This window comes from Rousettus aegyptiacus, unplaced genomic scaffold (assembly GCF_014176215.1).
Source record: "Rousettus aegyptiacus isolate mRouAeg1 unplaced genomic scaffold, mRouAeg1.p scaffold_m13_p_12, whole genome shotgun sequence".
Taxonomy (NCBI): Eukaryota; Metazoa; Chordata; class Mammalia; order Chiroptera; family Pteropodidae; genus Rousettus; species Rousettus aegyptiacus.
The window spans coordinates 22,703,726-22,716,272 of record NW_023416287.1 but is presented as its reverse complement, the minus strand read 5'-3'; the positions used below and the strand labels follow the sequence as shown (position 1 = coordinate 22,716,272).

Here is a 12,547-nt window from a genome sequence, read left to right as displayed (position 1 = left end):
CAACTAATAATTCATGGGGTATTGTGTACAGTATCCAAGAAGGTCTTATCTTAGTAGAGAGGAATAATTAATCTCAGATAATTATTGCTGCTGACCCATCTAATAAATCATAAAAGCAAAACTCAAAAAGATCAAACTATTTCCAAGTAACTTAACTGCATCCCAGAACAAAGCATGAGAAGGTTTTAGGAATACAAAAATATCCACTACCCAAAAGGAGAAATTTATAGTGTCTGGCATCATCCATCCAATCACAGATTACCATGCATGTCAAGATGCAAAAAAATACGGCCCATATCAAAGAATAAGCAGTTGAAACTAACAAAATAGATACATATGTTAGGATTAGCAGAAAAGGACATTAAAAGAGTTATTATAACTGTATTATAACTGTATTCGTTATAGCAGAAAAGGACATTAAAAGTTATTATAACTGTATTATAATTGTATTTGTTCAAAAATTTAAGTAGAGACATTGATGATATAAAAAAGATACAAATCAAACTTGTAGAGATGAAAACTATAATGTCTGAGATAAAAATATATTGGATAGGATTAATAGCAGATGAGATATTGAGATATTGCAGAAAAAAAGATTAGAAAAAACTTGAAGGCACAGCAGTAAAAACTATCCAAAAATGAAACACAGAGAAAAAAATAATCTACCCTCCAAAAAAAAGAGAAAGAATTAGCAGTGAGACACAGGACAATCTGAAGCAGTTTAATATAAGGGTAAGAGGAGTCCTCAAAGGAAGGGTGGTAGAAAAAAGATTTAATAAGAAATAATGGTCACCTTGAAATAATTATGCTAAGTGAAATCAGCCAGACAGAAAAGGTTGAAAATCACATGATATCATTTATATGTGGGATATAAACCTAAAAGCAACAAATGAATAGGACAAAAAGAGACTCATGGGCATGGACAATGGACTAGTGGTTACCAGAGGGAAAGGGGAGGGGAGAGGGGGAAAAATTAAAAAATAAATAAATAAATAAACAAACAAACAAAAGTGGGGAAAAAAAAATGGTCAAAAACTTCCCAAATGTAATTAAAACTGTAAACTTATAGATCCAAAAAGATCAATAGATTCTAAGCACAAGAAACATGAAGAAAACTACACCAAGGCACATCATAACCAAGCTGCTAAAAAGTTAATAATAAAGGAAAAATTTTAAAAGCAGCCAGAGATAAAAGACTTGTTACATAGAAACAAAGATAACGATAGTATCTGATTTCTAATCAGAAATACAAGAGAGAAGATTGTGGAGCAACATCTCAAAACAACAACTGTCAATTTAAAATTCTATACCCCGTGAAAATATCTTTCAAAAATACTAATATCTTTCAAAAATACATAATAAAGGATGCTCTTCGGGTATAACAAAAATAATAACAACTGGAAATCTGGATCTATAGAAAGGTATAAAGAATAATGGAAATGGTAACTACATGGGTAAATATATAAGATTTTGTTATATTATTTAAATCTCTTTAAAAATACTTGGCTGTTAAACAAAAATAATAAGAATGTACTGTGGATTTTATAATACATATAACAATAAAATTCCTAACACAACGGCATAGTATACATCAAGTGGTATAATAAAGTTGATTGCAATAAGTTAAAGATATTTACTATAAATCCTAAATCAATCACTAAAATAACAAAATTAAAAGTTTTGCTAATAAGCCAATAAAAGAGATAAAACAGAATAACAAAAATCTCCAAATCTCAAAGAATGGTTAGAAAAAGAACAAAAAAGAGACAAGAATGAAAAACAATAATCATAATGACAAACTCAAATCTAACCATATTAATAATTGCATTAAATGAAAATGGCCTAAACATTTCAATTAGAAGGTGAAAATTATCAGATTGGATTTTTTAAAAAAGACCAAACTACATGCTACCTACAAGAAATATACTTTTAGTATAAAGGCATAAATAGGTTAAAAATAAAAGGATAGAGGATTTATCCTGCTAATGCTAGTCAAAGGAAAGCTGGAGTGGCTACATTATTATCAAAGTAGATTTCATGGATTCATAATAAAGAGGTCAATTAAACAAGAGGACATAATAATCTTAAACATATGTACCAAATAACAGTTTTTCAAATTATATGAAGCAAAACTGACAGAATTTCAAAAAGAAATAGACAAATACACAATAATTATTGGTGATTTTAATTCTCTTCTATCAAAAGTAGAATAAATAGGCAGAAAATCAGCCAGGATATTCTAGACTCGAACAACACTATAAACTAACTTGATCAGTTTGATATTTATAAAATACTTCACCCAAAAAAAACGGAATACACATTCTTCTCAATTGCACACAAAACATTTATCAGGTAGACCATAATCTGGGTGATAAAACAAGTCTCAATAAATTCAAAAGAATTCAAGCTGGCTCTCTTACAAAAAGAATTAAATTAGAAATCAATAATGAAAAGATTCTAGAAGAATCCTCAAAGTTTTGGAAACTAAATAACACATGGATCAGAAGGGAAAAAAAACACAAAGGAAATTAGAAAGTGTTTTTAACTGAATGAAAATGAAAATACAACATATTAGAATTTGTGGTATGGCCCTAAAGCAGTACTTAGGGAGAAATGTATAGCACAAAAAGCTTATTTTAGACAAAAAGAAAAGCCTTAAATCAAAGACTTCGGCTTTCCTCTAGGAAATCAGAAAAAGGAGAGGAAATTAAATCCAATGTAAGCAGAAGAAAAGAACTTATAAATATAAAACTATAGAACAGAAAAACAATAGAGAAAATCAATAAAACCAAAAGCTGGTTCTTTTAGAAGATCAATAAAATGGATATATCTGTACTGCTCAGGGAAGAAAAGAGAGAAGACACAATTTGCCAACATTAGAAATGGAATAGAGACATTGCTACAGACTCTAGAGATATTACATGGATAGGGAATATTATAAACAATTTTCTGCCAACATATTCAGCAACTTACAAGAAATGGACAAATTCCTTTAAAAATACAAATTCCCAAAGCTCATTCTAGAAGGGCTTAAGGAAAAAGTAATACCAATTCTACATAAATTCTTCCAGAAACTGAAGAGGAGGAAATACCTCCCAACTCATTCTCTGAGGCCAGCATATCACATTTGACACCAAAATGAGACATAGAAATTGCAAGAAAACTATAGACAAACATCCATCATGAACATGGATACGAAATTTCTAAAAAGATTTTATTAAATCAAATCCAACAGTGTATTAAAAAGATAATACATCATGACCAAGTGGGGTTTATCTGGAAAATGTAGGGTTGGCTTAACATTGGAAAACCAATTAATGTAACTCATATTAAAATTTAAAATATATAATCATCTCAATAGTTGCAGAAAAAGCATTTGACAAATCTAACTTGCATTCCTGATAACTCTCAGTAACTAAAAATAGTAGGGAATTTCCTCGATTTGATAAAAGGCATCTATGAAAAACATACAGCTACATATATACAGACACACATACATATACATAACGGGGGAAGATTGAGTACTTCCCACCTAAAATCAAAAACAAGACAGACGTCCTTTCTCACCACTATCATTCAACACTGTACTGGAAGGTCTAGCCAGTACAATCAGGCAAGAAAAATGAATAAAAGACACCCAATTTCAGTCTCAGGTTTATATCCTAAATGAACTCTTGTACCTATTTGAATTATGAGAGAAGAATGTCCACAGAGGCTTTGCTTATCATAACAAAAATGAAATACAGCAAACTACAATTAAATATAGCAACATAAAAAATATCTTTGAAATATAATGCTGACTTTCAAAAGACCATTTTAGACTACTATATGCAAAAAATTTTTATAAAGTTAAACACAAGCACAACTAAACAACATGTTGTTTAATATTATACAATCTGTGATAATTTATTTTTTTAAAGGGCAAGGTCATGATAAACACAAAACTCGACTTATTTATTATGTTTAGGAGAGGGTAGGCAGTGGTATGAGACGAAGAAAGAACATGGTGGCATTCGTGGTATTTTTAATGTTCTAATTTTCAGTTTGTTGGCCAGCTCACAGGTGTACATTGGTTATTATGCTTCATGAATTTTATTTTGTTATATTTTAATTTCTATGTATCATCTAGGACACATTATTTTTTTTCAAATGAATAAAATTTAAGTATAAATAATGAAGCCATATAAATGCTAGAAGAAACCACAAAATAAATTTTTAAAAATTATATCGGCATGACAAAGCCCTTTCTAAATATGATACTTAAAAGATTAAGAAATTGGGTAAATTTGACTAGAAAAAATATGCGCAACTCATGACAAAGGGCTAATTTCCTTAATATATACTCCTACGAATCAGTAACAAAAGCCAATTTTTTACAGAAAAATAAGCAAAGGATGTGAATAGACAGTTCATAGAAAAGGAAACACAAATAGACTAAATACGTGAAAGTGTGCTCAACTTCGGAGTAAGAGAAGTTGACATATGATGGAGAAAGATGAAAAAAATTACAGTAACCACTGTTTATTGCAGTTATTTCTCAACCCTGAGATCACTTGCCTTCATTCCTTTGAAGATTTTTCTCCCAGATCACTATATATGCCCTGTCATAATTCTTGGTGATTTCCATGTCAATAGATAGATAATTCTTCCAACATAGTCTCCTCTCCATTCCTTGAGCACATCTCCTGCAAAGTCCTTGTCTTCACCTTCCCTTGGCCACACATTACCAATAAATGCAATTCCCAAATAATTCTACTTACAGACAACCCACTCTCTAACCAACTTCTAACCTCCAGCTCAGCTCTATTCTATAAAAATTCTTTGGCCCCATCAGAACCTTGTTCCATTCATTCTGCCATGTCTTCACTCTCCCACACTTCTCTCCTCACCCAGCTTAAATTCCTTGTTTCATTTTTGTAAACACCCCCTGCATACACTTTCACTCTCTTGCCCTTTCATGTTTCATTGTACTCACCTGGCAAGCCCCTAACTCTGATTATAAGCCACCCCTCATCTGTTCTGAACCTGCATATGTGCAGCTCTGCATGGCTTGAACTTGTGACCACAAACCTCAGACGGGCCCTTAGTACTACTTGGCAATCACATGGCATTTCCGTGGTCCATTCACTAACCTGGACAAGTATTTCATGCCCCAGTGTCTCCCTCTCCATCCTCATCCACAAATATTGACCCTGTTTCTTATTTCACTGAGAACAAAGTAATCTGAAGAGAATGTCCATAATCTTTCGCAACGGATATACCCATTTATCCATTTCTGTGCCCAGGTTCTCGGTCTTCCCTGCTGTTTCCATGGATAACTGTGTAGGCTCCCAACTAAAACCGGTCCTGTGCATGCGATCGCATATGCCTGGCCAACTAAAGGACATAGTTTTAGCAAGTCTCCCTTCTATCTCTAGCATTGTAATTTTCCCCTTCCCTACTGGGTTTTCACATTGGCACATGAGCAAGCTATATATTTTTTCTTGGCCTTATATGTGGTCCAGCCACCACCCAATTTCTTTGATCCCTATAGAGCAAAACTCAAAAGAATTCCTCTAGTCATTGTCCCTAACCTCTCTTCTCCCATCCTCTCTTAAGACCTAGCCTTGTCAGACTTCTGCCTCTCCACTCCACCGAATAGCTCTTACTGAGGTCGCCAATGTCCCCGATGTTACTAAACTCAGTGGTAAATTATTATTTTCTTTTTACCATATCCACAAGCAGCATTTGATGCTATCAACTATTGTTTCCTTTTGGAATATTTTCTTATTTAGGCCTCCAGGACCCTCCACTCCCCTGATTTCCCTCTGACTTCACTGGCTGCCCCTTTTCATTCTTTGTTTCTGGTTCCTTATCTCCATGACCTCCAAACACTAGACACCCAGCATTCAGTTCTTGAACCTCTTCTATTTTTTATCAACTCGAATTCCCTCAATGATGTCATTCATTCAAATTTCTCTCTGCAGCCTAGATCTTTCCCTTGAGAGCCATACTCATGTTTTCAGCTGCTTTTTCAACATCCACACCTGGATGTTTAGTGAGCATCTTAAACATAACATGTCCAAAACAAAACTCCTGACCTTCTTCCTCTTAAACCTGTTCCTCCCCAAATCTCTCCCTTCTCAGTAGGTATAAGTTTTTTCTAAGTTGCTCATGTCAGAAACCTCGGAGATACCTTGACTTCTATCACTTTGTCTCTCCTTCTATAACAAATCCTGTCAGTTCTGCCTGTGAAATATATCCAGAATCCAATCACTCCTTAAGACCTCTTGTTATTACATCCTTGGTCCTGGCCTCCATCATCTCTCACCTGGATAACTGTAATGGCTTCCTAACTCACCTTTCTGCTTCTATCCTTGCCTCTTACTGATCATCTTCAACATAGAAGCTAGAGTGATCTTGCTGAAATACAAATCAGGTCATACCATTCTTCTCAAAATCCCAATTGCTTCCACGTCATACAGAACAAAAGCCAAAGTCCTTACAATGGCCTACAGACGTGACCCACATACAGTCTACAAGGCCCTGCATAATCTTGCCTTCCTTCTGCCTCATCCATTAGCTCTCCAACTACTGCCCATCCTGTTCCAGTCACCTGGGCCTTCTTGCTGTTCCTTAAACATATCGGGTACACTCCTGCCAAAAACATTTCCCCCTCTAGATTCATGGCCTCCTTACTTCCTTCAGGTCTTGGCTTAAATGTCGTCTTTTCAGTGAGGCCTTCCTTACATACCCTAAAATTGCATTACTCCCTTCCTGGGCACTCTGACCTTTTCTGATGGCCCCTTTTCTCCTTAGCTGTTATCACCATCTAATATGCTACATACTTTATTCATTCAGTTAGTTTGTTTACCTTCTCTAGTGGATCATAAACCCATGAACACAAAGCTTTTTGTGATTTTTGGTCACTGTTTAATCCATTGTGTATAGAAGAGACTCTGGCACACAGTGGATGTTAAAAAAATTATTTGTTAAATGAATAAACAACGTACTTAATTGGCCAGAGTGTGGGGAACAGGTTTTCTTAAAATTGCTGATACAAATGTCAATTGGAATAATTTCTACGGAGGTTAAATTGGCAATAACTATAATGCACATATCTTTTGGTCTAGCAATTCTACTTCTAGTAATATCTTTCATATAAATTCAGACATGTTCAAAATGACAGACACATGGACAAAACAATTCAGCTTATTTTATCCCTGAAAAAGAATGAAAACAGCCAAAATGTCCAGCAATAGCCTAAAGAAATTACAGTCCAGCTATAAAATGGAATATTTTGCAAAGCAAAAAAAAAAAAAAAATGAGATTTCTTGTAGTTTGATATATGTGTGTGTATATGTATATTACATATACGTATAATATATATATTATGTGCATAACATATAATATGTGAATGTTTTATCTATTAAAAGAAGAACAAAGCAAGGCTTATGCTCTAATATGGAATGATCTCTAAGATATATTTATATCTATTTCTATCTATCTCTATCTCTTTATATGCTATGAGTTTTTAAAAAAGGTAAATACATAAGAGTGTGGAGTATGCTATGCATAGTGGTGGGAGCTGACTTACTTTTCATTATTTACTCTTTTGTAACTTATATATGAATTTCAAATTTTCTAACATATATGAATTTCCTATTCAAAAAGAAGTAAAACAATTTTTAAAAATCATGATGGGAGAATGAATTTTCACGTACGCCACCTAGACAATCCTATGACCAAAACTTGTCAAGTATTTCCCCAATTTTCAAATGACGAAAACAGACATTCAGTGAAGTCAAGTCAAACAGTACAAAGGTGGCACCTGGACTAGAACCCGGCCTTCCATGTCCAGCTCATGCCAGCCCCTCTGTCCTCCCAGCCTCTTTCTGGGGCTGGTTCACTTCCTACCCACCATCCCCAACCCCATCTCCATCCCCTGCTCTTCCTGGGCTCCTTCTGTCAGGAAACACTACTCCTAAGCCCAGACCCAGAAAGTCTGCTGCCAAAGCTTCACTCAGGGGGCCATGGCTGGAGGCTCCATGGTATCTGACAGTTTGTCCCTCCGCTCAGAGCCACCAAGCACCAGGAGTGAAAGGGGGGTGGGCAGCTCCATCCCTCCCTGGAACCACCACTTTGTTCTGTGACTGAACTCAGCCTGCCTAGTCCTTGCAGCTCCCAGGTTCCCTCCTCCAGCCTGTACCTGTCAATAATGACGGGGTCTGATGGTGTCTCATTCCGGTTGCCACAGCTCTTTCGGTCACAGCACCGGCTGATGGAAAGATGACAAGGAAAGATGAGAAGGAGGAAGGGAGTGAAGGAGAGGGAGATTACAGTGAGTATGTGAGTGTGTGTGTGTGTGTGTGTGTGTGTGTGTGTGTGTGTGTGTTTAGGGGGCACTGTGGGGGCGAGGATGCTGGGGATGGAATCCTTGAGCCAGAGGGGCTCACTCCCAGGGGCCTGGGGAAAATGGCAGTGAGAGCCCAGTCCTGGGGATAAGGTTGGCCTGGAAACCCTTGTCCCAAAGGCATGCTGTTCTTGGAGGATCCAGCAAAGGGCAAGCTGCTGGTCACCTAATGGGTCTCTCACTCTCTCTGTATGTACACTTCTTATACATATAGAAAGGAGCTCAAATTGTAAATGTGCAGCTTGTGAATTACCACAAAGTGAACCTATACATATAACCAGCAGCCAGACCAAGAAATATCACGTGCCCAGCTCTCCAGAAGGCTCCTTGTGCCCCTTTCTTGTCACTACTCTTCCTAAAGGTAGTCACCGTCTCAACCAGATTTTTGAACACTATGTATTCTTTTTTCCATGTACAAGGACTGCCTCCAAGGATGTCATCTGACTGGCCTTTCCTGGGGAGACCTTACCTAGAAATGCCAAGACTTGTGGGGAAGGGGAGCCAAGAACTGTGTTCCTCCTATTCCACCCTTCCCCCCAGGAAGTGCTCCAGGGTCAAGTAGGAGGTAGCAAAGTTTCCTCCCTCCAGCTCTGGAGCCCTGGTCCCCATCCCCAGAGAGCCCTCCCCTGAGCTTTATTAGTTAAGCTTCCCAGTAGTGGCAGGAGACGTTTCTTACAAAAACACTTGGAGAAGCCACATAAACAGACCAGGCTAATGGGGCCTCAAGGACCCTCTCCTCAGCTGGCACTGTGCTCAGGGGCCTCTCTCTTCCCTCATTGTCTCTCCTACCAGGCCTTCTCTAGAGAGCAGCAGGGAGAGTGGTGGTGGCAGTGGTAGGGGGCAGGGCCTTGTGGGGGTCCTTGGCAACATCCTGGCTAAAAGGCAAGGTGAAAATGACCCAGTCCCCCTCACCTGCACATGATCTCATGGGTGAGCAGCACTCGGCACATTTCAGGGTTCTTGTCCTGTCCCTCATAGATAATGGCCTGGGGGAGAGAGAAAGTGCACAGGCTCATGGGGAAGAATGTCCAAATGTGGGGGGAGAGACAGACCTGTCTCTGGAGAAGATCATGCCTTCCAAGTCGCTGCAGGACACCGAGGAGTGCAGAGCACGAGCTGGGAGCCTGGCTCCCCAATCCAGGATTACTGACAGGGTGGGCAACAGTGGCATGAGGTCTACAGATTCTATTTGTCCACAGGCAGCTCCTTCCAGATCCATCTCTGCTTAGGGCCAGGGAGGGCCCCAGACCAAGGACCTCAGTCAGGCTGGGATGGGGATAGACATTCCTATCCCCGCTGTTCCCATGGCCCTAGTGGACCTCTGCTTCTGCTCATAAGCATTGTCCTCTAGGTTATCCCAGCTGGCTATTCAGCCTCTCCCCCCATCCTTATCATCTCCCCAGTTTAGGTGAGCATCTCCCCCTTGGACTATTAGATCACTCTCCTCACAGGTCACCCAGGCTCTACTCTCTGCCCTGAAGCAAAGAGTAAGCTTCCTGAACTGCTAATCTGGCTTCCTACTTTATAACCACTGGGGCCTCTCGGCCATATCCACTTGCAAGGTCCCTTACTCTCTGGACTTCTTCCAACCTCTTCCCCATTTGTCCCTCACACAATCCCCACACCACTGTCTGGTCTGTCTCTCCTTCCACGGTGAACACAGGCTTCCTAGAAACAAATTATTTCTTTTCTGCCCTGGGATTGGGCAAAGGCTGCTGGAAAACTCTACCTGTGTGGCAAAGCCTAAGTCTCCACCTTGCACTGGGCTACTGATCGGCCCATTTGAGACTCAGTTTCCTCCATACCAGCACGTACAACTTCTCTGCGAAGCCCATCTGCAGTAGCAGCTCTGAGGCCCCGCCCAGTCCCCTTTCCTGGATCATTGCACCCACCCCAGCTGCAGTTAATGTTGGCTGTTAAGGGCTTTCTCTTAAGAATAGTTCTCAGTGGATAAGAGCTGCCTTGCCTGGAAATGTCTAGAATGTTACAGGCTCCCCTTGGGAGTGTTCCCCAGCCAATGACTGACTGACACAGGGTACAGAATCTTGGCCTTCTTGCCTCAAGCGGGGGAACAACTCTGGTGTCATTCTGTCTCCCTGTGGATTAGGCCAAGGCTGGACTCCAGCAGAGACCCCATCCTTGCTGAGCACCCCCTGCCCTGTACTGTTTCCCTCTCTCCCTCCTCCTGAGAGCCCCTCTTGCCTCCCCAACAAACCATGTACACCTGAATCCCCAACTCAGCTGGGCTTCTAGGGAACATGGACCTAGGATGCAGGTCTTTGTACAAACATTGCCTTTCTTTTAGACTATCAGCAAGGACCATACATCTTCCTGCCATAGGCTGGAGTGAGAACCAGGGGAGCCAGAGTGGTGGGGGTGACGGCACAGCAAAGCGGGAGCAGGGAAAAGTATGTTCACTCAGACCACAAGTAGACTGGGTCTGAGAAGAGGGTGGGACGGGCCTAAGCACTCCCTGGCTTAGCTCACCTGTTTGGACATGGAGTCAATCAGACGCACATAGAGGTCCTGTTCTGTCCGAAGACCTAAGGGTAGGAAGGTGAAGAGGGCTTGCTATATGGAGAGTATCTTTGGCCTCTGATGGCTGGACTACACTCTATACCCTCCCCACCTGGAGCCAGGGGCCTCCTCAGCCCTCACAACAAGGCATTCTGTGTTGCATGGGCTTTCATACCCAGTGGGCAATGGGTTTTACTCACCATTGTTATACACCAGCCGCAGGCGGTAATGGATCCCGTTGTTTGTTTTTTCAGCCCCAGGCTCCTGCAGGGCCAAGATGAGTAGGATGCTCTGATGCTCCCAGGGATCCTCCAGCCACATCCCCAACCTTACTCCCTAACCCTACCCCATTTCCCTCCCTACCATCTATTCGCCCCCCTCCTTCTCCACTCTTCCACCATCTATCCATTGGAAGGGAGGTCCCTGAAACCCTCCTGCCCCCTCTCTCCTGCGCTCTGTCCAACCAAGCCCACGAGCCTCTCACTCGGTCCTTTTCCACGAAGTCAATGAAGGCTGTGCGCTCCACCTCCACAGGCTGCCCCTGCCGGTCGTACATGGCCAGCACAAAGTGGAAGAAGTTGGATTTCCTGAGGTTGGAGGGAGGCTGCTTTTCAAAATGTGCTCGTGCCAGGCCCACGCCACTGCGGGAGGAAAAGAGCTGGGAAACCACTGGAAGTGCCCTGTGGAGACCCCATTGCTTATAACCGGGTAAGCAGATGGGCCAGGACTTGGCTCTGATATGTCAAGAGTTTGGGCAAGGAATAAATTGGATGGGCCTGGTCCACCCTCGCCAAGGCCATCTCAGTTCCAGACAGAGGCCTCTCGGCATAGAGGTCACCTCAGCCTGCTCCCTTGGGAATAGGCCACATAGCAGATTGCAACAGAGGCATCCCTTCAGGTTCCCTCCCAGACTTTTCCCTGGGCCCCACATTTTGAAAGGCTGATCTCCAAAACCAAACTTATGAACAACCCATTTTACTGACCAGAGGTTCCTGTGCCTGCCTTTAGGGTATCAAGGGGTAGCTGGGAGGTTCTGGAACAAATATCCCATTGTATGTACCCTAGTCCACGGCTGTGTACATGAACCTGCAGCGTTGCCTGGGAGTTGATGACTCTCAGAGACATCAAACTGGCTAAGGCCCTAGTTTGCCCAGCCTGGACCCTGGGCTATAGCTGAAGATGGGGGACGCCCTCTCCTAGTGTGGAGGTGCATGCCTCCATGCTTTGAGAAAGACAGCCACTGGCTCCCGTGGGTAGGAGAATCTTCTGGTCTGGCCTTGCCAAGGGCTTTCTTCTGGCTCAATGGAAACCATTCCCAAAAGCAAGGCCAGGGCAAGAGTAAGAGGAGGAGAAGAACCAAGGCCCTAGTCACCATATATTTCCTGAACTCAAATGATGTACCAAGCACTGGACACATGGCACCGAGTGGGGCTGGAGTTAAATGCCTGGAAGGGGAGGGAGGACAGACACAGAGAGCTGTAACACAAGACAAAGTAAATAGTGGGTGCCCTCCAAAAGATATTACTATATAAAAAACTACAAAGCAAAGGAAGAAAATAAATTCTTTCTGAGAGAGATGAAGGGAAGACTCCCTGAAGATGGTGGTTTTTTCCCTGGTTCTTGAGGAATGAATAGGAT

At 41.1% G+C, this 12,547-nt stretch overlaps 1 protein-coding gene across 9 annotated transcripts in view; it reads right to left on the bottom strand.

Annotated features, from left to right (window-relative positions):
• The window catches only part of EBF4 (EBF family member 4), a 48,694-nt gene that overhangs the window by 26,243 nt on the left and 9,904 nt on the right, over nucleotides 1-12,547 (bottom strand). For all 9 annotated transcript variants that reach the window (XR_004953635.1, XR_001596973.2, XM_036229575.1 and 6 more), the window contains 5 exons: nucleotides 11,394-11,550; nucleotides 11,110-11,173; nucleotides 10,880-10,935; nucleotides 9,305-9,378; nucleotides 8,189-8,257 (listed from right to left, as the gene is read on the bottom strand). Coding sequence is in view for 7 of the 9 variants with exons in the window: in XM_036229575.1 (XP_036085468.1) it covers nucleotides 8,189-8,257; nucleotides 9,305-9,378; nucleotides 10,880-10,935; nucleotides 11,110-11,173; nucleotides 11,394-11,550 (420 nt within the window). In the remaining 2 variants the exon portion in view is untranslated. The remainder of the gene's footprint in view (nucleotides 1-8,188; nucleotides 8,258-9,304; nucleotides 9,379-10,879; nucleotides 10,936-11,109; nucleotides 11,174-11,393; nucleotides 11,551-12,547) is intronic.